General features: G+C 53.3%; 1 protein-coding gene across 1 annotated transcript in view; it reads left to right on the top strand.

Moving 5' to 3' along the window:
* Positions 1 to 26,637, top strand: part of CAMTA1 (calmodulin binding transcription activator 1) — a 903,169-nt gene that overhangs the window by 788,711 nt on the left and 87,821 nt on the right. Inside the window, 1 exon segment of the mRNA XM_075906418.1 lies at positions 2,278 to 2,412. Within this exon segment, the coding sequence (XP_075762533.1) occupies positions 2,278 to 2,412 (135 nt within the window).

Here is a 26,637-nt window from a genome sequence, read left to right on the forward strand (position 1 = left end):
CTTTAGCATTGCCCAGCCGACAGCCCAGCCGGCACAGCCTGCTTCCTGGGCTGGCCAGAGAATGACCTGGCAGGGGAAGGGGGCGTGCACCCCCAGGTCACACTGCCGAGCAGCCCCAATTGCTGAGGCCTTGTGGTGTGGGACTAACCCTCTGTGCCCAGCACAGCTCTAAGGAGCACTTCCCCGTGCAGGGCTCCCTCCCTCTGCGAGGGGCCGCACAGCGCGAGGGGCCTGGCGAGGTCGCTCTGAGCCCGGACACTGCTCTGCGGACACAAGCCTGGCCAGTGGGCCCAGCGACACAGCCCAAGGCTGGCCCTGCCTCGTGCAGACACACTGAGGGCGGGCGGCCGGGAGCGCACACTCAGTTCTCTCCCGGGGTAACGTGGGACGAGGCCTTGCACGCAGGATAGCATGTGAGGAGCACCGGAGAACTGGGCCTTTCAGCTAGAGTGTGGGAGGTGAGGCTGGGAGAGGAACACTCGCCCCGGCGAGATGGGGGGTGATGGAGTTGACCTGCCAGTGAAATGGGGGTGATCTCGCAGGGCACTGCTGGCATATGTGGTGCCACGAGGGGCTGGCTCTGATCTTTCACCTTCCAGCTCCACAAGCTTCCCCTCTAGCTGCCGGGAGACTCGCCCACCCACCCTGGCTGGCCTGTCTCTGCAGGCTGCTCTGCAGCCCACCAGGGTGAGTGTGCACAGCACACTCGCCTACTGTAGACCATGCAGACCAGCCCAAAAGCCATGGTGTCCTCAGCTGCTTCCTCTCCTCTAGATGCTCACCTTCCCTGGCACTCCCTGGCATTGGCAGCCATCCCCGAGGCTTTCCCACCCGACCGATGCCATCCTGTAGCTCCAAGCTGGGAGCACGTTAGCGAGAAGGTGAATTCTGTGGGCCAGGGATTTGTCTCTTCCTGCATCCCTCGTATTAGAACTAAAAGTAAGTTTCTTCCAAGGGACTGGGGTCTTCTGCTCTTTGTGCTGCACATGAGCAGACACCCTCTCACCCAAGGCGAGAGGCCAGTGCCTCGACAGACCATGTGGCATGGCACAGTCGCCTCACACTGATCTACCGGGGGCAGGAGGAGTGAAGAAAAGCAGAGTCTGCGTTTGGAATGGACTTAGGGTACTGGTAGCAGCTGGGACTCATGCAAGCTGCTTCCCCCATGTCTTCATTGCGATTGTGCTCCCTTGCTTCCGCTGCATAGCTGCATAGCGTTCCTGTCCCTGAACCACTGCAGTGCCCTCTGGCGCTGCCGTGTGACACAGCTGGCTAAACAAACTGGAAAGTCAGAGCGTGATTTAATCAGCCAAAGGGAATGGGTAAGTCCTAGAGCACAACTATTTTCATGTCTGGTTGAATACAAATAACAAAGAAGTGAATTGGAATGGAGTGAATCCATGTTTTCAACCTTAGCAGCAGAGTGCAGGTTCAATCGATGCTGCCAAACGTCCAGCCCACCCACCAGGCACTGCGGATAGCGATCCGACAGGTATTGCTTTTCTGGAGCAAGAAAACAAGAAGGAAAAAATACTCAGTGGGTGAAAAGACACAAACGATAATAAGAGCCTTGATTGATTAACCAAGGGCAGCAAAGCAAGTGACTGCAGAAGGAAATTGAAAACTGGCACGATACAATAGCAGTAGCATGACCAACAGAGTGTCAGAGAGAGACAACTTCCATGCCATTTGTCTTCCACATTGGAGTAAAAACAAACACGTTATTGAGTTTAAAGGATCATAAGAAATCATGGGAAAATTGAAGTCTTTGACAACTTCTGAAGTTTAAGTAATAATAATAATTGTCTCTTACGTGGCACTTTCCATCTTCTAAGAGGTCTACAAATGAGTCATTAATTAGTGACTCCTCCTAACAGCTCTGAGGGGCACTAAGTAAATAGTTGCACCTGCATTTTACTGATGGGTCAACTGAGGCTGAGAGGATCATGTCGCATTGAAGCCACAGAAGGACTTAGGGTCAGAGCCAGCCCCAGGCTCCTAGCACAATGTTTGATCTGCATGAAAACAATAACTTCCCTGTAGCGTCAGAGGAGATAAAATAATGCTGAGTTATTTAGTAATCTTTTAATCACTCCCACATGTGTGTGATCTGCGTCTTCCGCCAGTGAGTCTGCAGTCACGGCACCCTCTGGGTCAGTTAGTCCTGATACACATCTCTGACTTCCCAGCTGTGCGCACTGTTCTCCGACGCCCTTCTCTCGTGCAGAACCAAACTGCATCGCGCCTCTGGTCTCACCCCGTGTTCTTTGTTTTTAGCTCATGACACCGGGCTTGTGACTCTGCAAGTTGCCTTCAACAATCAGATCATCTCCAACTCCGTGGTGTTTGAATATAAAGCCAGAGCTCTGCCTACCCTGCCTTCCTCCCAGCACGACTGGCTGTCCCTGGACGGTAAGGAGACCATTCCACGTCCCTAGCAAAGGGGCCCCACATGGCACAGCAGGGTAGCGCGGCAGCTCCTGCTGTGGGCTGGGAGAGGAGATGGGTTTGAGCCGTGCTGAGATTCACTTGCTCGTTGTTTCAATATTACTCCATTCAGAGAGCATTTGATGAAACTTCTCATTGTCTCATTGGGAAGCCTGTGGACCAAAGCCTGGTCCATTTGATGGGGGTAGGGAGCTGCTTCCTCTGTAATAGAAAACTGACAGCCCCGAAGAAATGGGCCAGCCCCAAGGCATGCAGCTCTGTCTGTCTAATTCTCAAGGGCCTGCACATCTAGGAGCAGGAGCAGGGTAGCCGTTCTTTGGTGTGCTTGGTTCGAGGACGTGCCTTTCTCAAAAATGCCTCATCCCCCATTCTCAGTGGGAATGATGAACAAACTATAAAATCATGAGACTAGCCAGGCCGCTGAGGCCATCTCTCATGACCTGACTAGAATGTGGTCACCTTTGGCTGGATGTCAGAGCTGATCCATTATTTGCAACCTCAGTGGGAACATCTGCTTTACCCTTCATCTTCATCTGCGCCCCTTTGTACCTGAGGAGGGTTGTAAGAAGTATGGAGAGAGAAACAGGGGAGTTCTCTTCTCTCCAGGGAGAATTGAGTTGCCACATAAATTCATGCTGCCAGCAGATGTAAAACTTGTTAGTAGGGAAGGAAAGAGACAAAATTTGCAGCTGCTATTGTATCGCCTAGGAAGCAACTGGCCCACTGACTAGTTTGTTACTTTTGTAAAGCACTGCTGGAAGTGTATTGCTTTTCTCTCCTGCTAAGCATTAGGCAAGTTGCCAGTGTTAACTAACTGGACAGCCACTTCATTTCCCTTCCTGTCTGTGATTGCCAAGGGTTCGTGCCTTCCAGCATGAGCCCTGGAGACCCAGGGAAAGTGGCTGACTTGTCTGAGCAGCCTTGGCAGTCTGGAACGAGACCCGGGCAGTTTACCATTTTTGCATCCCTTTGTTCACGAGAGTGTTGATTTGCGAGGCACTGCAGTGTATTCTGTGCAGTCTTAGAAAAAATCCTAACATCATTGTTTGTGGATCCATTCATTTGACAGTTCTGAATTCTCATCTAATCCACTGGGCAAATCTGGTTTAGCAAAATCTCTACTATTCAGAGAACCAGGAGCTAATAGAGAACTGATTTACATTACATAAAAGAAGTCCAGGGAAAATTAGCTTGTACAGGTGTGTTCTAGATTCTCGCCAGGGCGGGAAGAAACGCTCACCAGCGTCACCGCCTGGCCTGCTTCCGACAGAGAACGTGTCCTACACAGTTTCTCACGACAGTTTCCCGCAAGGTTCTCAACTGTCCCCTGACTTTTGCACACAGGGAGGGTAGGGAGACCTGGGCCCGCCCTCTCTCCAGGTCTCAGCCCAGGACCCTAAGGACAGGAACGCCAACTTCCTGTCTGGCTGGCGGGACTAAGCTGCAACTCACCAGCCCACAGGCTCCCGCTCCGCCCTGTCCTGGGCTGCTTCCCCCACTCCTGCAGTGCTCCTGAGAGCCACTCACCACTCGCCACTCCGCTTGGCCTCTGTTGGCAACGTCTCCCCCGCTGGCCGGCTCGTTTCATGCCCTGCTGTTGGGTGCGCTTCCCCTTCCCGGCTCGCCGACCTCTCGAAGGGCTTCTTCCCTTTTTAAAGCCAGCGCCCTTGCTAAGGGACGCCAGCGCATGTGTGGTACTGCTGGCCAGCTTGGCATTGCCTGCAGAGCCGAACGTGCGCCGGCACCGACACAGAGCGCCGCGGTAGTGCGGGGGACGGGACTCTGCGTCAGCCCTCGCCACCCCGTCACAAGGGGTGATATATGCCACACTGGACCGTGGGAAATGGATTAATATACTGGTTCCGCTAACTCTTCAGTCCAGTGATTTTCAACCTTCTTTCCTTTATGGACCCCTACAAATGTCCAAGGGAGGTGCGGGCCCCTGTGGAAATCGGAGGCGTAGCCTATGGACCACCAGGGGTCCGCAAACCACAGGTTGAAAACCTTCACGCTAATCACTTACCCGCACACTGGTCGGTCTGCTACAGCCGGGACAGACCCTACATGTTTGCTTTAGGAAATTCACCTGGGAGGTATCGTTATTGGATATGATTTTTAAATAAGAAGTTACTGGAATGAAGGCAGTGTGAAGTAGACTGCGTTTCCTAGAGCGAGCGAATGTAGAATACACTCACATTCGCCATGACTCAACTGGAGAAAACCTCAGCCTCAACCTGATTCAGCCTGGCCACAAACCAGCAGGAGTCTGTGCTTGGAACTTTTCCATGGAAGCCTTTGGCAGGCATCTGCTCTATTTGGATAGTCCCAAACTTTATCGGGTTCTTTCTTGACAGTGAATTATGAATCTGATTAGCTGAGACAATTGGGTGGGGCAAATTTTCTGGGATTCTCTGGTGCCTTGTACTGGCAGCGCACATAACATGACATCAAGGGTACGTCTAGACTACAGGCTTTTGTCAACAGAAGTTTTATCAACAGATACTGTCAACAAAGAGCGTCTAGACTACATCCAGTTCTGTCGACAAAGCAAGCCGCTTTGTTGACATGACAGTGGAGATGCAAAGGACAGTGTAGATGCAATAACGCCTCCTGGCCACAGAACTCTGTCGACAAAACGTGTTATTCCTCGTAGAATGAGGTTTACCACCGTTGACGAAACTGCTGAGTTCTGTCAACGTTATGTCGACAGAACTCAGCGGCAGTGTAGACGCAGGTATAGTTTTGTCGACAAAAGTGGTCTTTTGTCGACAAAACCCTGTAGTCTAGACACACCTGTAGAGATGATTGTAGTAGATGCATAACAAATATCTCAGAGCAATGAAAATGAACTCGCAGGAAGCTCAGTAGAAACCATTTTCAGTTGCTTTCTGAGAAAGTGATGTCTACGTCTGAATGCTGCATTTGAGCTAAGCTCCCACACCCACCAAGAAACACTAATTCCTCTGAACCGTGGTGTGTGGGATTTTGGTGGTCTGCTACATTCACTTCTATGATTCCCCACTATTATAGCAGTGTACTGGTCACACATCACTGCCGTTCTCTGTCTGCCTACCTGCCTGTTCACCCACCCACACCACCCATCTACCTGAGTGCTCATGGCTTCAGTTTCTCTTAGGGTACGTCTACACTAGCCCTCTCGTTTGAGCAGCATTCCATGAGGTTTAACTGCTAATTCGAACTAAGGGGTTTATCTCGGAATCGTGCTTCTCTGCTGCATGTAGACGCGGGCAGTTACTTTGGGCTAGTCAGTTTCCAAATGGCGACCGGCTGAGAATATGCTAATCAAGTGCGGGATATTTAAATCCTGCGCTTCATTAGCAATTTTGGTCACCCTCACTAGCCTCCCTAGTTCGAAGTAGGGGGCTAGTGTCGACATGTCCATAGCTTCCGGGTTTGGGGGAAGCGACATGTGTGAGGTCTTACCTGTAGCCAAAAGCAGTTTTGGGGAAGCCGTGGCATTACTTGATCAGCCATTTCTGAGCACGACGCGTGTGTGGAAAAATCACGTTTTCCACTGTCAGAAAAAACAAATGTGCTCAAGAGCATCCCATGCCAGGCTCTCTCGGCAACGCAGTTTGGGGCCGGGAAATAGCCCTTGAGAAGGAGCCACATGTGACCATGTGCTGGAGGAGGAAACTGAGTCTGATCTCACCTTGCTCTGAACATTTGAGACTCATGCAGCCAGCGTGTGCTGTAGATGTTTTTCGCCGAGCTGGAAAAGGGTGTCTGTTGCATACAGATGGCTGCGCTCTACAAAGATACGTAGGCCTCAAGCGATCACTTGTGCTGATGGACTCGGGGAAGGGGCTGGTTCCTCAGGATTGTGTCACGTGGCAGAGGGTTCCATAGGCCCGTGGGCGGTGTCAGGAGAAGGTACCCCAGTCCTTTTCAGAAGACACAGGAGCAGCATGTAGCGTCCTGGGCAGCTTGGATCCTGCTCATTTGTCCTGCCTGAGATGAAGACCACCCTGCACATTACTGCTGGCTTGTTGGCAGTGCAACCTTTCCCCTTTATCTGCCCTGATCCTCTCGGCTGGGCTAATCGTCTCTCTTCCGTGGCGGGAGGAGTCATGTCTTTCTGATACACACATACGGGGCTCGTCACACTGTCTGATGGCTGCTCCTTTGTGCTTTCCTGGCGTACTGTCTGTAAGGCGAAATGCGTGGGAATATCCTGTCTCCACCGTGTGAAATCCCTTCCCCAAGGGTAAGGGCACCCGATGCAAAGCGCCCTGTAGTAGCTGCCATGCAGGTTCTGGGAGCTGTACAAACAGGAAGGCAGGGAAGACCCGGCCACAGCGAGCTTAGGCCCAGATTTGCAAAGGCAGCCAGGTGTTCCTGCTCCGGCATTGCAAGGCCGCGGCGCTTAGAGGCGTGTCTGCGTCGCAGCGAGGTGCCACGGCCGAATCAGCATTCACTAGCCCCGCTCAGGCTGCCATCTAAATCCAGCGGAGAGGGCAGCTCGAGCTGTCTGGGCCTGACTTTGGGTGGCTAGTTTGAGTCTCTACTGCAGCGCGCCGTCAGCACTCTCCTGTTTGGTGCGTTGACTGAAGCCGAGCTGGCAGGAGCCTGTCTCCCTGGGCTGAGAGGCCCACTCCCCACTGCCCTGGAGACAGACCCTCTGTCTGATTTTCAGAAGTGACTGAGTCTCTAAAGCCCATTGACTTCCACCGGGAAGACAGGATGGGGCATTCAGCCAGCTGGTCACAGGTCAGAGAAGGGTTTGCTTGGTAGAGTGTCATTTCATCCCTGATCGGAGTTGGTAGGGTTGTGCATCTTTTCTTTCTTCAGGTGTCTTCCCTGAATTGTAACCATCAGGCAGCAGCTTAGCTTTAGGGGAGCTAGCAAGAGAGACCCACAGGAGCTAATGCTACTAGCCCCTCTGGTTGCAGTGGAAGTTAGATGACTGAAGGCTGTGGGGAGCCAACGATGGGAATGGGAAGGGGGATGTCGAGTGCCTTCAGAGGCTGAGAGTTACCTTTAAAACGTAAGGCCTGTGCCTGTATCCAGAGATCCAAGGTGAACAAGGGAGGAAATGTGGCTCCAGGGAGGAGCTCTTGCTGGAAACAGTCACCAGGGCAAGGCCAGACCTAACCCTAAGTAAGGATAGGACGTAACCAGATGCATAACCACGAGAATAGGAGCTGGGGGAGATGGACAGAAAAGCGCCACCCTCATGACTCTAGCAGTCTCTAGTTCCGTTTCTCGCTGCCATCTCAGCTGAAAAGTTTGGGTCCTGAAGCCAAGAATGGTCAGGGGGCAGTTTGTCAGAGGGCAAGGTCTCGGTGCATTGTTACACCAAAGGACAGACACGTTCGGTTCAAGCAAAATACAGAAATTCGAAATCCTCTCATGGCTGTTCCAGCTTTTCTGCTGACCCCAGTGCACCATCTGAATGAGATTCTCAGCGCTAGTGCCACTAATCAAAGGCCTCCATTCTGATTACTGTACTTTTAATTTATAAGGCTCATTTCATCTTTGCTGAATTATAATTGCAGAAAATTGACAGCTGTGGCCGGCTTCCTTCGGAGGGTGAGCTGTGCTTGCTAATCTATCAAAATGCCAGGGCTAAGGTTTGACCTGTGCCAGATTTTCAATGTCTTTGATGCAAAGAAATGATCCTGGGAATGAAAGCTCCCAGGCCCCATGTCCCATCCCTTTGCGTATGTGCGGCGAGAGGTGAGCTGCGGAGCGATGCCGGTTCTTCGGGCTGGCTGAGAAGTAGGTTGTCCAAACTGTTGAGTTCTTGCTAGTTCACAGTTTGCCCAGTCGTTAAAAATGACTGTGTAATCAGAGCTGAGTCACCAGGCCTATGCACATGGCTGACGTTGGGCAAGGGCAAATGTAACCCTTGGCCTCAGACGTACAGTAAAACAAGCCAAGAGACATGGAAACTGCGAATCAGGGGACCTGAAAGGAGAAAATCTGCCAGAGGGAAGCCAGCCTGGGATGGAAGCTTGGGCAGAACTACCCTTCATCGACGTGTGTGGACTGAAAGCTCATGGAACCAGGGGGCAAATTGCATTGGAAAGAGCCAGGAAGAGCGGGGCTACAGAGCCTGCTCCACATGCTGGCGGCTGAGCAGTATGCTATTCACATTCCTGATGCCCCGTGACTGTGCTTAACGGTCGTGGCATCGGCACATCTTTACTGGGTGGTTAGTGCCCTTCAATACTCACTTTTGGGTAGGGCACGCACACACACACACGCGCGCACACGCACACACACGCACGCACACACGCACACACGCGCACACGCACATACGCGCGCGCACACACACACACACGCGCGCGGCCCACCACAGGTCCCTCCCAGGAACACCGGTCACAGCAGCTGAGGGCAGGCAGGTGAAGAATACAACCCCAGCTGGACCTGCAAGGGGGATTTGACTAGCAGATTCCTTCTCAGGGAAGTGCCTGGTATTTCAAAGGGCCATGCGCACTATGGAATGGGTGTCAGCAGTAAGGCCGCTGAGTGAATCGCTGTAGCTGCTAGACAAGATAGAACAAAATCATTTCCAACCCTGTAACATTATGGCCCATGGTATGTTCACCAGGCCTTGTAGGAAAGTGCAGAGTCCCTTTCTCTTATTTCTTATGTTTCTTTTAAACTAGCTCAGCACACCAGTCTCTCTGCCGTCTCCGAACCAGGTGCACGGTGTCATTTTGTGACAGTGCCTTTGCAATGCAAGCAAAACCCTAAAGAAACCTCTCGGGACCCTTAGCAAATTAGACCAAACCCTAAATGCACAGAGAACTGAGACGCTCCAGAATGCCCCGCAAAACAGGCCTGCTGGATAGACAATCCCAATATTGAAACTATTCGCAAGGAAACTAGTCATGTCGGCCGAGAGTCTTTAGGGGAGAATCCCCAGTAGTAATGAGCAACCGTGCTCCTGGCTTGCTTCTACTGTTCATATTAATGCAGAGGTGCCAAAAAGCTCCGGCACCTGCAGCCATTAATCATCCTTCCAGTACAGAGAAATCAGGAGGGAAAATGTTCAAAATCCCACTGCTCAGTTCTCTGGAATAGCAGTGACTGTGGAGGGAGGAGGGGTGGAAAATGGCCTCTATGACTGGGATGCAGTTTCCTTTGTCCTGTAGCTTGTCTGTGAGCCCAGGAGGCTGGTTAGCGGGCAAACTCTCAATTAGCTAGAGCTCCTTATGTGGAGATGTGTGTGATGTGGAGGAGGGGGACTGCAGTAGAGAACAAACTAGGGCATTGCTAACAGCAAGAAGAAAAAAAAAGGACAGCTGCAATGCAGAGGCCCTTCGGGGAAAAGGATGGAATAATTATACTAACCATGGCTTAGCAGAGGCCCCTGCCTTCATGCAAAATATTCTGAATGCAGCAAAAACACCAGTTTGTTGAAAGGGCCAACAACTTTTGCCAGGGTATAGAGGAGCAAATGCTAGCTTACTGTAATAAGGTCTAAATCCGTGTGGATTCATTCCATGGATACAACAACTCTGTGATTTCTTCTGCATGTTCTTTTCTCTGTTTGCCTTAATTGTATTGCTCTAAATCCTAGGCCTGCTGCCAGCTCCGGAGAGTTGGGGGTAAAAGGTTTCAAGGAGAATTTATAACTTGAAAATATTCATTTAATTAGCGCTGCCAGGGGTCTGTTTTTGAACCAGACAGTCCAGTATTTGAGCTTTCTGTTCGGGAAACAAATTGAGAAAATATAGATGAGAAAATAGAACTGTCCGGTGTTTTCTAAATAAGATGGAATGTAGATTGTGATGTCATGTCAAGTGTGTCCAGTATTTTTGTTGAAACCATCTGGCAACCCTACATTTAATTCTAAACTTTGATTGACTTTTCGAATTAATGCAGAGAACATTTTGGTTGACACTGCATTGTTAACACCCCTAATGACTCCTCCTGATAACACTGGAGGAAGCAGGTGGGTTAATAAAATCTCTCATGTGCCAAGTAAGCTCAGCAAAGTAAAGCCCATTTTCAGCTATCACACAGGGCTCTCAGGTGTGAGCAGTGATTCCCATGATCCATCTCTGGCTGGAAGGTGTAGAATGGCCTCAGGGTTCCTGTCTCTTCAGCTGGAAAAAATTAACAAGAAAAACAGAACAGATCATGGCCACGAGGGAAGGCGGGCCCATCATGCACAGTGTGAGCCATGCCCTGGTATGTGGCCCAGATCCCTGCATATCTTGGGATCCCCCTCTGTTCTCCCTCAGCTTCCGGGAGCGGCATGATGAGTAGCTGTGTGAGCTCTCCATGCTGAGGAATGTCAAAGCAACACAACATCTGTCCCAGTCCCCCTGCAGGAGCAGCCTGCCTGCCGCTGTGTCCCTAGCAGGGCAGAACAGCAGCCCTCCAGTGACTTACTCTTCGTTTGTTCCCCAACGGGAGCAGCTCGCTCAGCTGTCAGACACTCCCTGGAGCTCTGAAAGGGGAGCAGTGCAAGCCTGCAGGGCAGCAGAGATCATAAGAACGGCCAGAGGGGGTCAGGCCTAAGGGCCATCTGCCCGGTATCCTGTCTGCTGATAGTGGCCAGTGCCAGATGCCCCAGGGGGAGGGCTCACAACAGGGAATCCTCACGCCCACCTGCGGGGAGGGGCTTCAGCCCCATGCTGTGCCTGTCCGACACCCTGATGCTTTGCTGTCATTCTGGGAGGGGAGGACTGACATTTCCCAGACACCCTTTTCATGGTGCATTTTGCCAATGTGTGAGCTTGGCAACGGAACCTGAGAACCAGAGAAACTCCTCCGAGTCCTGGCAGCAGGCCTGTGACAAAGCCTGTGCTTACAGCTGACTGGGCTGCCCATTCCCCACAGGCCGGGACGGGACCCAGGCAAACAAGGGATGACGCTCCCAACACACGGAGAAAAGAAAAAGTCCAATCTCCTCCCAGCTGGGCATCTTGTGCTCTTCTCCCACCCCCAGGTAGCCTATTTCTGTGCCCATTCAGGGGAGTCTGCACATTGGCACCAGAGCTACAGAGGGGTGGAGACAGGACTGAAGGTGCATGTGCTGGAAAAGAGACTGTGTATTTGTGCCTGAGCGACCAGGAAAGCATCAGGCAGCACTGCTCATGGGGGAGCTGAAGAAGTAGCCTGTGGCCGCAACTTTGCCATTTCTCAGGCAAGCTGGTGTGGCATTGCAAAGCTTGAACATAGCGATTTCTGTAATGACCTAGTGAAACACGGGGGATGTTCACCTCCGTATCCAGTTGGGATCGCTGATTATCACAAACTGCTTCTCGCAGTAAGACACTTGCACTCCTGGGCTGCGTCTACACTGGCATGATTTTGCACAAATATTTTTAACGGAGAAGTTTTCCGTTAAAAGTATTTGTGCAAGAGAGCGTCTATCCTGGCATGTGCCTCTGCGCAAAAGCATCCGTGCCAGTGTAGACGCTCTCTTGCGCAGGAAAGCTCCGGTGGCCATTTTAGCCATTGGGCTTTCTTGCGCAAGAAATTAACTTGGCTGTCTACACTAGCCTCTTGCGCAAGAATACTTGCACAAGCGGGCTTATCCCTGAGTGGGAGCATCAGAGTATTTGTGCAAGAACCACTGATTTTGTACAGTACAATGTCAGTGTTCTTGCGCAAATACTCATGGCCAGTGTAGACAGGCAGCAAGCTTTTGCACAAAATCTTGCCAGTCTAGACGCACCCTTGGAATTCACGTGGTATGGCCTTGTGGAGCCGGTATGTGCACTGAGCAGATGGCCCCTGGGGATTGTCATGGGCCCTCCATGTTGTTTTGTGGTTCTGGAATAATGGTAACCTCCGAGTTGCTGTTTGGATTCTTAACTGATCACAGGTATTCTAGATCCAGAATTCCTGTTCCCATTATACAGCGGAGTAACGTTGCTCTCCTGTTGCCCAGCAAACTTTGGTTTGACACACAAACCTACTTTCCATCTAACACTTTTGAAATGAACAGTTGCTTTTGTGGCAGTAAGTTCTCCTTGTTTCATGTGGATGGACGCACTTTGTCGATAACTTCTAAATCTGAAATTTTATAATGAAAGATGTATATGTTGGTTCATCTTAGGAGCTTGCTGAAAAATTGACTTCTGTACAACAAGGATGCTCCTTATAGGAATTACAGTTTACGTCAATACTGCCTTTTGTTATGGAGCTACTCTTAGCTGTAGCATGACCCATTGTACATGAGATGTGTTAGGCCCTAGAAAATTAGGCTTAGTGCAGTTATGCTAAAGCAGATGTAACAAAGGTTTCTGGGTAGTCCCTGGACAGAACTGGAGATAGGTTCAAGCAGGGATGCACCCTACACACTTGCTCAAGTTGCAAAATGAGATAAGTAAGAAGCTGCATTTTTGTACCTGCTGCGATGAGGAACAGTTTGTTTTGAGAACTGATAAGGAGACTCCCTGTTTCTGCTCTCCCCGTTTGTTCCAAACTCCCTGTTTACGTTCTCCTTTGGCCGTAACAAACTGTCTCCTTGCTGCCCAGTACCTGTCTTTTGGGCTGATAAGAAATTGCGGATGCATTATGAATTGCTTAAGGCCATGATGTATAGTTGGCCAGGTGTGCATGGATACTAAAAGTTTCTAACCGATTAAGGGGGGTGGGTTGCGTGGGCGAATAGTCTATGACGCGACGGAACTGTCCATATAAGCCTACCTGTTAATGAAATCGGGGCTGGTTCACTTTGGAGACGGGCTGCTCTCTATTGTCTGCGCACTATTCAATAAAGAGCTTGTGATTGGATCTTGCTGGTGTAGCCCGTCTCTTTGCGGTCAGACAACGAACGGAGGCCGTCCGGGTTAAAGTCCCCGACAGATGCATATAAACTATTACGTTTTAAACAAACTGTCTGTATTCACACCATTCTTGTTGGTACTTCCATTGTATGTCAGGTCAGTGCATGTGGCGGCTCAGTGTTTATTTTTCTGTTAAGATCTGTATTTTCTCTTTCATTCTTGTTTTATCTGTGATCTTTTGGGGGCATATGACATGGTAAGGTTTTTTGGCTATCTGTATATTATTTATTTCAATGTTGCTTTCACTGAGTGTTCTGAATTGACTTTTATTCCTGTTTTTCTAAGCAAAGGCTATGTAGAGGATTTGAGGCATGGGGTATTTCATTTTATATCCTGGATTATGTCTTGTGAGGTTGTTTTACTTTATATCCAGACATCTGATTTCCTCTGAAAAGTCGCTGTTTATTTTGTGATGGATATTTTAAACATGCCGTACTATTCAGAGAACAATCTTTGCTGGCGCTAATCACATTTGTCTCGTCCTTATTGGCAGTTTCTTGTTAGATTAACAAATGTACTTTACATTACATTCCTTGGTACTTTCTGTAAGGAGATTCTAACGTAGATCAGCGTTGTACCACGAGCACAACCCTGCTTTCACTGACGCCAGTGGGAACTGCGTGTAACCGCCTTTGGTCTGACCTCCTACGTCAGGGGTGGGCAATAATTTTTTATTATTTAGGCCACCCTGGAAGAGGTGGGGCCTAAAATGGAAGGGGTGGGGCCAGGATGCTTCCAGGCTTCCCCACCCACCGACCACGATTGGTCTGGGGGCGAAGGAGTCCCTTTGCCCCTGCTCCTTCCCGCTGGAAGGGTGGAAAGAGGCTTCACATGCTCCCCCGCCCCAGGGTTGCCAGATGGTTTCAACAAAACTACTGGACACACTTGACATGACACCACAATCTGCATCCCATCTGATGTAGAAAACGCCGGACGGTTCTGTTTTCTCATTTCTATTTTCTCAGTTTGTTTCCCGAGCAGAAAGCTCAAATACTGGACTGTCTGGTTCAAAACCGGACACCTGGCCACCCTACCCCTCCCAGGCCAATTAGCGCCTGGGGGCGGGGAAGTGCACAACGTTTTCTTCACCCTGCCAGGAGCACATAGGACTTCATGCGCTCCCCCATCCCAAGCCCTGATTGGCCTGGGGACGGGGAGCGCACGAGGGTTCCTCCGCCCTGCCCCCGCCCTGCGAGGAGCACATGGCACTTAGAAAAATGCCATGTGCTCCAAACAGGACGGAGGAAACTCTGCGCACTTCCCCTGCCCCCAGGCCTTAATTGGCCTGGGGGCAGGGGAGTGACAGGGCCTCCACGGGCTGGACCACTCGTTTGGCAGGCCGGATCCAGCCCACAGAAGCCCTTTTGCCCACCCCTGCCCTAAGCAGAGAGCCACAGTGCAATAATCAAAGGTAAGTATGTATTGCCATGCTGCCATGCCTGTTCCCGTAAGTGTGTTTGGAGCGGAGGAAGGCGAACAGGCATGACTGTGAAGTGTGGTTATTTCTGAAAGCACCAGAGATTGTCACCTCTTCTCTATGAATCATTCTCACTCACTCGGGCATGTCGGTGGACGTGCAAATTACTAGAAATTATATAACAATTATCAACAAATACTTTCTCCAGAAAGCCAGCGAGCGCCAGGCAGTCTGCACATGGGAGGCGAAAGCAGACAGGACTTAGGAAGGAAGTTGGATTTTGCATGTTTGCTTCAAAAGCAAAAACCTGTCTGTTTTATTTTTAAAGTTTTAAGTGGAGACTGAGAGACTTTCTGTTGCAAGTAATATAATATGTGACACCAAAAAATGCTTGTTCTGATGGCTCAATTGTTCGTGGGAGGGACATTTGCTGCTAGCAGGAATTCTCCAAAGAGTCTGTCTACACTAAGGAGACTTTCTGAAAACATCCCACTGGGGTTAGCAGCTAAAGGATATTTTTAAGAAAACGTCCTTAGTGTAGATAGGACCTGGGGAGGCAGGACAGCAAGCATCTGAAGTACTTTCCTGGGTTATCTCCTTAGTCTTACTGCATTTTACACTCTGGTGTTTGGGAAAAAAATCATCTGAGTTTCTAAGATGTAAACGTTTTCCTTATTGCACACAAGGGCTACATCTAGACTCCAATGTCTTATCGGAAGAAGGTACACAGATAGCTCTCCACAATTTCTGTACCTTTTTCTGATAGTTTTGTCGGAAAAGGCTTTTCTGAAATTTGGCCCGTCTACACTGAACCAAATTTCCGAAAAAGCTCCTCTTTCGGAAGAGCCCTTCTTCCTCGTGGAAGGCGGAAGACAGGGCTTCCGAACAAGCGCATCTGCTCTTCCGCACAAGAAAGCAGAAGAGCAGACACGCTCCCTGGACGTGGCGGAGTTTTTCTGGGATAGAAGCCCGTAGTCTAGACGTAGGCTAGAAGATTTACCTGGCGTTGCTCGGGTCCTTAACTCAACTACCTTTGGTTTTTTGGAAAAGAAAACGACAATGCCCAGGCTTCCTTTAAATCATGGCTCTGGGGCGGGACTGGGAAGTCTGCAGGCTGCCCTGGGGAGAGAGGGCACCCCCAGCCCTGTCTCACCGCAGCAGCTTGGGCCAGGTGAGAAGTGCCTCCCTGTGGCCACTGCAGCTCCAGCTGGCACGGCTGGGGCAGGGGGCATGTCCCCGGGCTGGAGCAGGTCCAGGTTTGTCTGCCCCCTGCACTCCCCTGCCAGAGTGAGGGATGCAGCAAACTGGGCACTTTCCCCTTGCTCAGTGGAGAGGGATTCAGCCCCCGTCCCTCTGCTGCCCTCCCTAAAGGGCACCTGGGGGTTTGAGGCTCGGGGCTGGGCCAGTTCTGGACAGGCAGGGTGCCCCCAGCCAGCCCCTTTCATCTGCTTGGTGATTCTGTATCATTTCTCTATGGTTTTGTGTGTCCCGGTAGGAATCTGGAGCGGGGGGGGGGGGGGGGGGGAGGAGCTTCTCCCTACAGAGCGCCTGGAGGGTGGGAGGCTCAGGGCTGGGGCAGTCCTGGATTACCCCCCTCTCTCCCGCCCCCCCCCCCCCCCCCCCCCATCAGTCCCTTTCACCTGCCTGATGATTCTGTCTCTTTTCTGTCTGGTTTTCTGAGATGCAATCCCATTCCACATCCCGTTGTCCTGGCACAACCAAACCCTGACCTTGCTTTAAGTTCTGATGAGAAGCTCTACACTGAATTTGAGGTCCCAGCTCCTATAGTTTAGGAGGAGTTCTTGACCAGACAGACAAACACTCACAGACAGTCTCTCTAAAATATATTGTATATTTGTAGACAAAACTGGCCAGTTTACTTTTTTTAAACAACTTTCTCATTAGCCCAGCATCTGGCTAAATCAAGTGATTTGTTTCTCTTTAGTATGCGTCTCCTAGTAATAACCCCAGAAACACGGGAAGCTGACTCTCACTAGAATGGGAGCGAACACATGAAATAACTAAGCCAAACCTAGCTTAAGCAGCTGTAAGAGTCCCAAGGAATGGTACAAGGAGAGTTTGTTTTTTTTCTTTTTCACTTGAAGAACTTGTCTGTCCTCTCGCCCACTATCTGTAATTCAGGCAATCTTAAATATATACACTAAAGTGAGTTGTCATTGTGTGGATATTAGTTAACAGAGGCTAGGGCTGCAAGGGTAAGTTGGAAAAAGAAACACAATTTGCGGTACGCAAATAGCGTATCTTTTTCCGCTTTACTGCCAAAAGAGGCTTTTCCAAAATTTGGCGCATCTACAAGGTGCCAAGTTTTGGAAAAAAAGTGTTCTTTCAACACATCCTTTATTCCTTGAAAAACGAAGTTTACAGTGATGGCGAAAGAGCGCGTCTGCTTTTTTGAAAATTTTTCCGAAAAAGTGGATTCCTTAGACACGACATTGCTTTTCTGGGATACCTCTGGCATCCTGGAAAAGCAGCGCAGTCTAGCCGTCGCCTTAGACTTCCAGGTTGCCCCACTCCACGATGTTGGAACTATTGTGATCAGGGTTTTCTATGCGCTTAAGCTAACAGGTTTCCCAAAGAAACATGGGTTGTGGTTTCGGAAACTGTTTTGCTTCTATTGTTTGCTCCCAGTTCTAACAACTTCATCACCTGACAAAACAGAAATTAAATGAGTTGCTGAGACCAACTCCCATGTATGTAGAAGCACTTGCATATTTTTCAACCAGCCCACGAACAGACATACTGACTGTTTCTACAATCACAAATTATAGTGCTGAATACTTAAAACTGACAATACCTCCACGTGGTGATGTCATTTCAAGGGTGTTTATGGGGCCTGATGCAAAACCTATTGAATGGGATTCTTTCCATTGGCTTTAGTGGCCTTTGGATGAGATCCACAGAGACGGAGCTCAGGTACTCATCTAAAACTTTGTTATATCATTCAAGGCTATGGAAAACTCATACCCCAGAGAGACATACCCCGCTGTTGCAGCACATGTGGTGTAGACAAACCGTAACACTCCAGTTTAGCATTTGAAGTAACTCCCATTTTCTAGCTAAAATGAGACATCATCAAAATATGTGGGGAATGGATTTAGTAAACATTTTAATTCGTGGTTTTTCAAAGTGAAGTACAATACAGCTACAAAGAACCACACATCTATAGACTATTACACTTGGACAGGAAGACTGAAGAGTTCCCAGATATGCAAGAGGTACCTAGCAAAGAAGTTTCACAGTTTGGGGTAGCTGCACCTGCGTTCCCCGTCTGTGATCCAGCTCCTAGACAGCATCTGTCACTGCTCAAGGCATCTTTCTCCCTCCTGACTGGGGCATTTCCAGATGACAAGGTCCCTGCCTACACTATGAACTCCCCAGCCAGTCAAACTGCCTCAGCAGACCTGCTTTGCCGCCTCCTCCGAGACTGTAAACCAAGGGTCTCAAACTCCTGCCCCACAGGCCATCTACGGACTAGAGCACATTCGCAATCCGCCCAGATCTAGCAGCCTGGGGGAGTGTATCCAAACCAGACCTCCAAACCCTGCCCCTTCCTGCCTCTCTCTCCCCCACCTTCGCCCTCCCATGGTACCCTGTCCACCTTGGGGATTACTGGGGGGGGAGGGCTGCAGCAGTCAGGACCCCCCCCCGGCTCTGGGGGGGCTTAGAGCAGGGAGAGTGGGGGGGGCCTGGCTCGGGGGGGGTTAGAGCAGGGGCAGTGGGGGGTGCCTGGCTCTGGGGGGGGTTAGAGCAGAGGGAGTGGGGGTGCCTGGCTCTGGGGGGGGTTAGAGCAGAGGGAGTGGGGGTGCCTGGCTCGGGGGGGGTTAGAGCAGGGGGAATTGGGGGTGCCTGGCTCTGGGGGGGGGGGTTAGAGCAAGGAGACTGGGAGGGCCTGGCTCTGGGGGGGGGGGGGTTAGAGCAGGGGGAGTGGGGGGGCCTGGCTCTGGGGGGGTGGGTTAGGGCAGGAGGAGTGGGGGGGCCTGGCTCTGGGGGGGTTAGAGCAGGAGGAGTGGGGGGGCCTGGCTCTGGGGGGGGTGGGTTAGAGCAGGAGGAGTGGGGGGGCCTGGCTCTTGGGGGGGAGGTTGGAGCAGGGAGAGTGGGGGGTGCCTGGCTCTGGGGGGGGTTAGAGCAGGGAGAGTGGGGGGGCCTGGCTCTGGGGGGGGAGGTTAGAGCAAGGAGAGTGGGGGGGCCTGGCTCTGGGGGGGGTTAGAGCAGGGAGAGTGGGGGGGGCCTGGCTCGGGGGGGGTGGGTTAGAGCAGGGGGAGTGGGGGGGGCCTGGCCTTGGGGGGGCGGGGTTAGAGCAGGGAGAGTGGGGGGTGCCTGGCCCTGGGGGGTGTTAGAGCAGGGAGAGTGGGGGGTGCCTGGCTCTGGGGGGGGTTAGAGCAGGGAGAGTGGGGGTGCCTGGCTCGGGGGGGTGGGTTAGATCAGGGGAATTGGGGGTGCCTGGCTCTGGGGGTGGGCGGGTTAGAGGGCTGGGGGTGTGGGGGTGCCTGGCTGGGGGGCGTTGGTTAGATCAGGGGAATTGGGGGTGCCTGGCTCTGGGAGTGGGCGGGTTAGAGGGCTGGGGGTGTGGCTGGTACTGGGGGAGGGCAGGGGCCCTGGGTTAGAGGTGGGCTGTGGGTCAGATTTGGGGGTCCCAGTCTCAGCTCTGGGAGCACTGCGGGAGCTGGTGCTGGGGGGGCGGGCAGGGGAAAGGAAGGGATTCTGGGAAGCAGGGTTCCTGGGTTCCTTTTCTAGCCATGACGCTTCTTCCCTTGCTGCCTTTCACTTCATGCCCCAGGATGGGCCCCGACAGCCTCCCTGACCCCCACTCTCTCCTCCTGGCCCCACAGCAGCCCAGGCTGCCGCGCGTCGCAGAGCTGTATGGCGGGGAAGTGGGAGCCCAACATGCAGAGCCAGTGGGGATGGCAGCAGCATGGCGGCAGCCAGAGCCCCGGGCTTGGCGTGCGCGGGGACGAGTTTGCTGGCTCCTGAGCCCGGCCTCCTGTGTGAGTGGAGCAGCCGACGCCGACGCAGCACCAGCCGGCACCTGGTGTCCTCTTGTCTGAAAGTTCAAACGTGGAACCCCCAGGTTTACGTTTAACTAAGTACTGCTCTGTATTTTCTTGTCCTTGCAGCTCCCTGATTGGATACTCACAGTTCCAAAGGAGGGGTGTGGCTATATGGTCAGTTTGTAACTTTGGTCTTCTGTCTGGGAAGACTGTCTAGGAAGGAGTCCTGCAGAAAGGGATCTCGGAGCCATAGTGGAGCACAAGCTAAATATGAGTCAACAGTGTGACACTGCTGCAAAAAAGCAAACATGATCCTGGGGTGAATTAACAGGAGTGTTGTAAGGGCAAGTCTACACTATGTGGAAAAGTTGATTTTAACAACACCATTTGAGTTACGTTAGTCACATACTCAAGTCAACATTGCTTAGATCTGCACACACCGTGCTCGGTTGACAGGAGAAACTCTCCTGAGGACTCCCCTTACTCTTCTTGTTCTGGTGAAGTACCGGAGTCAACAGGACAGTGATCAGTGGTTGATTTATTGCATATATGCTTGTCTCAATAACTGACCCCCGTTGGCTTGATCACTGCCTTGTCGATCCAGCCAGTAGTGAAAACATGCCCTAAGGAACTGGAAGTCATTCTTCCTCTCTGCTCCACACCGATTAGTCCTCAATTGACATAGTGTATCCACTTCTGAGAGCCACATTTCAGGAAAGACGTGGACAAATTGGAAAAAGTTCAGAGAAGAGCAGTAAAAATGATTAAAGATCTCGAGAGTATGACCTATGAGGGAAGACTGAAAGAACCGGGTTTAGTTAATCTGGAAAAGAGAAGACTGAGGGAACATAACAGCTTTCATGTACCGAACAGGCTGTTACAAGGAAGAGGGAGAAGAAATGTTCTCCTTAACTGCTGATAGGACAAGAAGCAATGGGCTGAAACTCAGCAAAAGTGGTTTAGGGTGGACAGTAAGAAAAATGTCCTCACTGCTTGAGCACTGGAATAAATTGCCTAGGGAGGTTGTGGAATTTCCATCCCTGGAGATTTGGAAGAGATTTTTAAGAGCAGGTTAGACACACACCTGTCAGGGAGAGTCTAGATGGCGCCTGGTTCTGCAACAGGTGCCAGGGACTGGCTTGATGACCTTGTAAGTTCCTTTCGGTTCTATGATTCCTGGATTCCATGCAGGTCACTGGCCTAGTGTAGTAAAGCCTGACACCCGACTCAGCAGCAGCATTTCTCTGTCCGCCTGCCTATAACGTGGTACCTTTGGAAGACTGCATCCCTTCAGCTACAACCTTTCAAAGAAAGCGAGACGGTCTAGTGCCTCCATGTCTGGACTGGGGCTTGATATTGGTAGGGCAGTCAGGCCCAGCGCCATACAAATCTGCCAACAATAGGCCAAGTCCTGTTCTTGCGACAGTCTCAATTTGCAGATGCTCAGTGCAGATTTAGAATTTGGTAACTACATTGGCAAATTCCCCCAGCAAGGAGCATGCTGCTTCAGGGGCGGAGCAGAAATCCCCCTGCAATTGCTTTATCTGACCACCAGGGGACTAGGCACCTGAGCCCAAGGAGCCTGGCGCTGTGGTACTTCCCGTGGCACCCAGGTAGTGCGGGGGAGGAGGAGGCAGCCTGGGAGTATGGAACTGGGCTGCGAGGGGAGCAGCCTGTGGCCGAACGGGGTTTGGAGCAGGAGCCAGGACAAGCCCAGGAGCAGAGCAGAAGAGGAGGGGGCAGGAGCTGCGGATGGAATGGGTGGCAGGGGAGCAGCCCCGTTGAGTGAGTGAGTTGGTTAAACATTAAGTTTCACCAGTTAACGGATTGATCCGGGAGGGGGAGTGCTCCAGCCCAGCTGCTTCTAGCCCCAACGGAGCTGCTGGCTCCCAGTCCATGAGAGGTCGGACGTGGCAGCACCGCAGGGGCCAGAAGAGCCACTGCCATTTCCAGGGCCACTCCTGCATGGGCTGGGATCCAGCAGTCCCCTGCAGAGGCCCGGAGGAGCTGGACAGCCCTTCATCCATGCTGGGTCTTGGGCAGGCAGCTGCTGCCTGGGTACTGGTCAACCGTTATCTGGTAAGCACTGCCCATTAAAGATGATGCTAACCAGGTAACAAGTTAACTGTTAAAATCCCGAGCAGGAGCTGGGGAAGGAAGGAACAGGAGCAGAAGGGAGCAGGGAAAGGCTGGGACAAGGACAAAAAGATCTGGCAACACCAGAGAACACTCTCGTTAAACCCGGAATTGAGGCCTTTATTCCCGAGTCTCAACATTCCATTCCTGGCTAGCAAACAGGTGTGAAACTGGCAAGACCTGCCTCTCTTCCTCTCCCAGTAGCTGGTCCACATCCATAGGCGGCAGCTGGCTCCTCCCCCAGTTATTCCGTTAGCTCAGGCTGTAGCAGTGTATGCTCCACGCTCCTTCCCAGCCACAGAGCACAGGGGCAGGCGGGCAGTGCAGGGATGGCAGGCGACACACTGACATGGAGCACGGGGGGCTGCATGGGAGCCACATAAGCTGGGGCCTGGCCTGGGCCACGTGTGGCTGTTTGGGGAGGCGGAGCCTCTCCGTTGGTGCGCCCACTGCCCATGGCTGGGATAGAGATCAGACTGGATAGTGGTCCCTCTGACATTAAACTCTGGCTCTTGTGCTTCTTGCGTTGCAGGTGAAAATGGCTAATATAACCCCAGTCCTGCAAATGCTGCTGCACACGTTAACTTGGTTGGTTAAGACCAGATACACTAATGGTCTCTTCTGGCCTTACGTGCTATGAATCTGAAAGGATACAACTCTTCTCAGTCAAACCAAACACACGGGTGTCCGCTGGAGCGAGACCTCAGTCCTCCACGGGCAACCAGCCTTCCAGCACTTCACTGCCGACACTGGCTGGCTGCTCAGAATCACGCACGCTTGGAACGTTTCTCTAAATTCCCCCTTTCTTTCCATTGTTTAGTGCAGGGGTCGGCAAGCTACGGCATGCATGCCACTTCTTTTCATTGGCCCAGCCCTGCCCCTCCCCCCCCCCGTGCTGCCAGGAACCTGCGCGCCTACACGGCGACGCACAAACCATTCTGGTCTAAGCCTGCCCACCGCCATGGCAGCTCTCCCTTTCCTCCTGCTCCCTCTGGTGGGGACGGAGACGGCCGAGGGCCACGTTGGGGGCTGGCTGCTGCTGGCATTTCAGGCCTAGAAAACACGGTGGGTGGGCAGGTTGCTGTTGCAACATGTTGAAGCTACCGCCGGGCAGGCTGGGGACCAGAGGGTGTTGAAGCCACAGACAAGTGAGTTGCTGCTGGGGGATACTGAAGCCGTGGGTGGATGGGTTGGGGATTGGGGGTGGTGAAGCTACTGGTGGGCAAGTTGGAGACTATGGTGTATTGAAGCCATGGGCGGGTTGGGGACCGGGACAGGCCAGGGGCTGCTCGGGCACCGCTCTGGCAGCCAGGGCTACGTTGGGGACCCGCAGGGGCAGCTGCTATCAGCATTTTGGGCCTAAAACACATGGGGGGTGAGTGGGTGGGTTGCTGCCGCAGCTTGTTGAGGCCACAGCCGGGCGTGTTGGTGACCAGGTGATGTTAAAGCTGCTGGCAGGTTGGGGACTGGGACAGGCCTGGTGCCACGTTGGGAGGGTGACTGCTCGGGTAGCCACTCTGGTGACCAGGGCCACGTTGGGAGAGTGACTGCTCGGGTAGCCACTCTGGTGACCAGGGCCATGTTGGGAGGGTGACTGCTCGGGTAGCCACTCTGGTGACCAGGGCCACGTTGGGAGGGTGACTGCTCGGGTAGCCACTCTGGTGACCAGGGCTACGTTGGGAGGGTGACTGCTCGGGTAGCCACTCTGGTGACCAGGGCCACGTTGGGAGGGTGACTGCTCGGGTAGCCACTCTGGTGACCAGGGCCACGTTGGGAGGGTGACTGCTCGGGTAGCCACTCTGGAGACCAGGGCCATGTTGGGAGGGTGACTGCTCGGGTAGCCACTCTGGTGACCAGGGCCACGTTGGGAGAGTGACTGCTCGGGTAGCCACTCTGGTGACCAGGGCCACGTTGGGAGGGTGACTGCTCGGGTAGCCACTCTGGTGACCAGGGCTACGTTGGGAGGGTGACTGCTCGGGTAGCCACTCTGGTGACCAGGGCCACGTTGGGAGAGTGACTGCTCGGGTAGCCACTCTGGTGACCAGGGCCACGTTGGGAGGGTGACTGCTCGGGTAGCCACTCTGGTGACCAGGGCCACGTTGGGAGAGTGACTGCTCGGGTAGCCACTCTGGTGACCAGGGCCACGTTGGGAGAGTGACTGCTCGGGTAGCCACTCTGGTGACCAGGGCCACGTTGGGAGGGTGACTGCTCGGGTAGCCACTCTGGTGACCAGGGCCACGTTGGGAGCCAGCTACCACTGGGGCTGAGGTCGTATTGTGGGGTGGCTGCCGCCAGCATTTCAGGCCTAGAACACGAGGCGGGCAGGAGGGTTGCTGCTGGGCGGGTGAGGCCTGTTGAAACCGAAGCTGGGCGGGTTGCTGCCAGGGGTTGAAACCCCGGGCAGGCGGGTTGCCCCCAGAGGAAGCGTGGGCAGGTTGGAGACAGGGACGGTCTGTGGCTGCATTGGGAGGTGGCTGCTTGGGCATGCCGTAGGGTGCTGAACCCTGACTCGGAGGCTTGCGTGCTGTGTAAAGTATCAAACTACGCGCCCAAGACTGGAGAACTCAGCGAGGCAGAGCCAGGCCAAGGGTCACACTAAACGGTAAGATCTGAATCTTATTTATGAATGAAACTGCTGGAAGTAGGACTATTACTGACTTGAAAATGAATCGCCGGCACGCTGACCCGTGAATAGACGTGAATAAGTTAAATCTCAGCGTGCCACTTCTGAAATGCGGCTCACCCCTGGTTTGGTGTCCTCACTGCAGCATGGGAGGGCTTTCTGACCATGCATGAACCTGCTAAGGGTTGGATTTCTCCTCTCAACCCCTTGGCGGGGGTGTGTGTGTGCAGGGGAGTGCCTTCTTTGGTAGGGCTCTAGGGCATTTTTAAACAGATCTGTTGTATCGAATTGTTAGAGGACACAGCATTTAGCACCTAGCACTGGCAGTGGAATGTGGTGAGGTTGATGATGCTTCTTGGTTCTTGGGGAGCTCGTGCCAGAGGCTTGGAACTTGTCTCCCGTGGTTCTGTCTTCCTGCTCCTACAGCCTTTCCCTCTCCAGGGCTTGCGCCTTCTTACAGCAGTAAGCTCCACCTCAGCCCACCAATACAGCTCTGACTTTTAGGAGGAGGGGAGTGAGAGGGGGAGATGCTGTATTTGGACCAGTATGATGTTTGGGCCAGACTTGACTCTTCCCTTCCTCTCCCTGTTGGAGATGCTGTCTCTTACTGCACCACCCCAGGATAAGAGTGTGTGGACTGAGCTTTAGTTTGAGTAGACACCCAATGCAAAAACAGGCCCCAGGGTTTAAGGTCCCTTTTGCACTACAATGAGAGCGGGGAGACCTGGCTATTGTATAACCACACAGTGTGGTAGAGAGGGGGCTTTAACTACTTCCTAGCTCCCAAACTTGGTCCCTTACTATTGGGGTGCAGTACAGACAGAGTCAGTTTCCCAGGGGTACAGCAGCTAGAGCAGCACATGCAGCCCTAGCCTGCACACAGGGCAGGCTCTAGGTTTTTTGACACCCCAAGCAAAACATTTTTTGCCCCTCCCCCCCTTTTTTGTTGGCTTTTACACATTTGCACTTTTTTGTTGTTTTTGTCCTGGCATTTTAGCCCTATAAATAGCAAATATAATTGTTATTTCTTTTCCATAAAGGCAAAGGTGCTTCAAGTAAACCCCCCCTCCCCTTTCGCTTGCTGCTGGGTCACAACAGCCTTTTCCCTGCCCTGTCCAGCCCCTCCTTATGGCTAAGCACCCTTCACTCCCGACCCACAGGGAGAGCAGGGTGCAGGGACAGTACAGAGCCAGTGGGGATGGGGATCAGGGGGAGCAGGGTTCACCGTGGGGAATGGGAGGCGCAGAGCCAAAGGGGCACAGAGCCAGAGGAGTTCAGGGAACAGTGCATGGGGGGGGGGGGGTGTAAGGGTGATGCGGAGAATGGGAGGCACAGAGCCAGAGGGACACAGAGATTGGGGGGAGCGGGGTGCAGGGGAGGTGTGGGGAATGGGAGGGGCAGAGGAATCGGGGTCCAGGGGCAGTGTGGAGAAGGGGGGGCACAGACCCAGAGGGGTGCAGGGAAAAGGGGCTGCAGGGTGCAAAGGGGGCCCGTGGATTGGGGTGCAGGGAACAGGCAGCTCAGAGATAGAGGGGCACAGGGATGGGGGAGCAGGGTGTGGGGTGCAAGGGCAGCGCAGAGCCAGGGAAGTGGCAGGGAACAGTGAGAGCAGGGAGACGGGGCGCGGGGCGGGGCAGGCGCAGGGAGCGGTCTCTCGCCGGTGAAGGGGGCTGGGGCCATGGCAGGACTGGAGCCGGCGGGGCGGAGCCAGGCCCCACCACGCTCCCTCCGCGGGACACACAACCAGAGCCAGCTCCTGCGGCCCTTTCAAACCGGCGGGGCGGGGCGGGGCGGCTCCCTGGAAATGCCGCCCCCAGCAAGTGCTTGATTTGTGGTGCCAGAGCGGCCCTGCCTGCGCGGTACCTGTCCCCGGGCTCAGCTCGGGGGCAGGGCAGACAGCGACCCCCTCCCACCGCCGCTACCGCCTCTCCCGCCGGGCCACCTGGCTGGGCTTTTGCCACGGAGGCGCAGCTGGGGGAGCCCCCCCCCACCCCGCCAGCTCGGGTCTCTGCGGGCCAGGGGGCGGCCCCGGCTCGGGCACGCTGGCGCCTGTCCTAGGTAACTCGGCCCTGGGCTGCGCTCCGGGCGGCGCGCTGGCTGCGGGCTGGATCTGCGGCGCGGCGGCTGGCGGAGGGGCGGGGCGGGGCGGGGCGGGGCGGGCTCCGGGGGCTGCAGGGGGCCGGGGCGGGGGCGGGGCGGGGCGGGCTCCGGGGGCTGCAGGGGGCC

The sequence above is a fragment of the Pelodiscus sinensis genome, chromosome 23 (genome assembly GCF_049634645.1).
Source record: "Pelodiscus sinensis isolate JC-2024 chromosome 23, ASM4963464v1, whole genome shotgun sequence".
NCBI classification, from domain to species: domain Eukaryota; kingdom Metazoa; phylum Chordata; order Testudines; family Trionychidae; genus Pelodiscus; species Pelodiscus sinensis.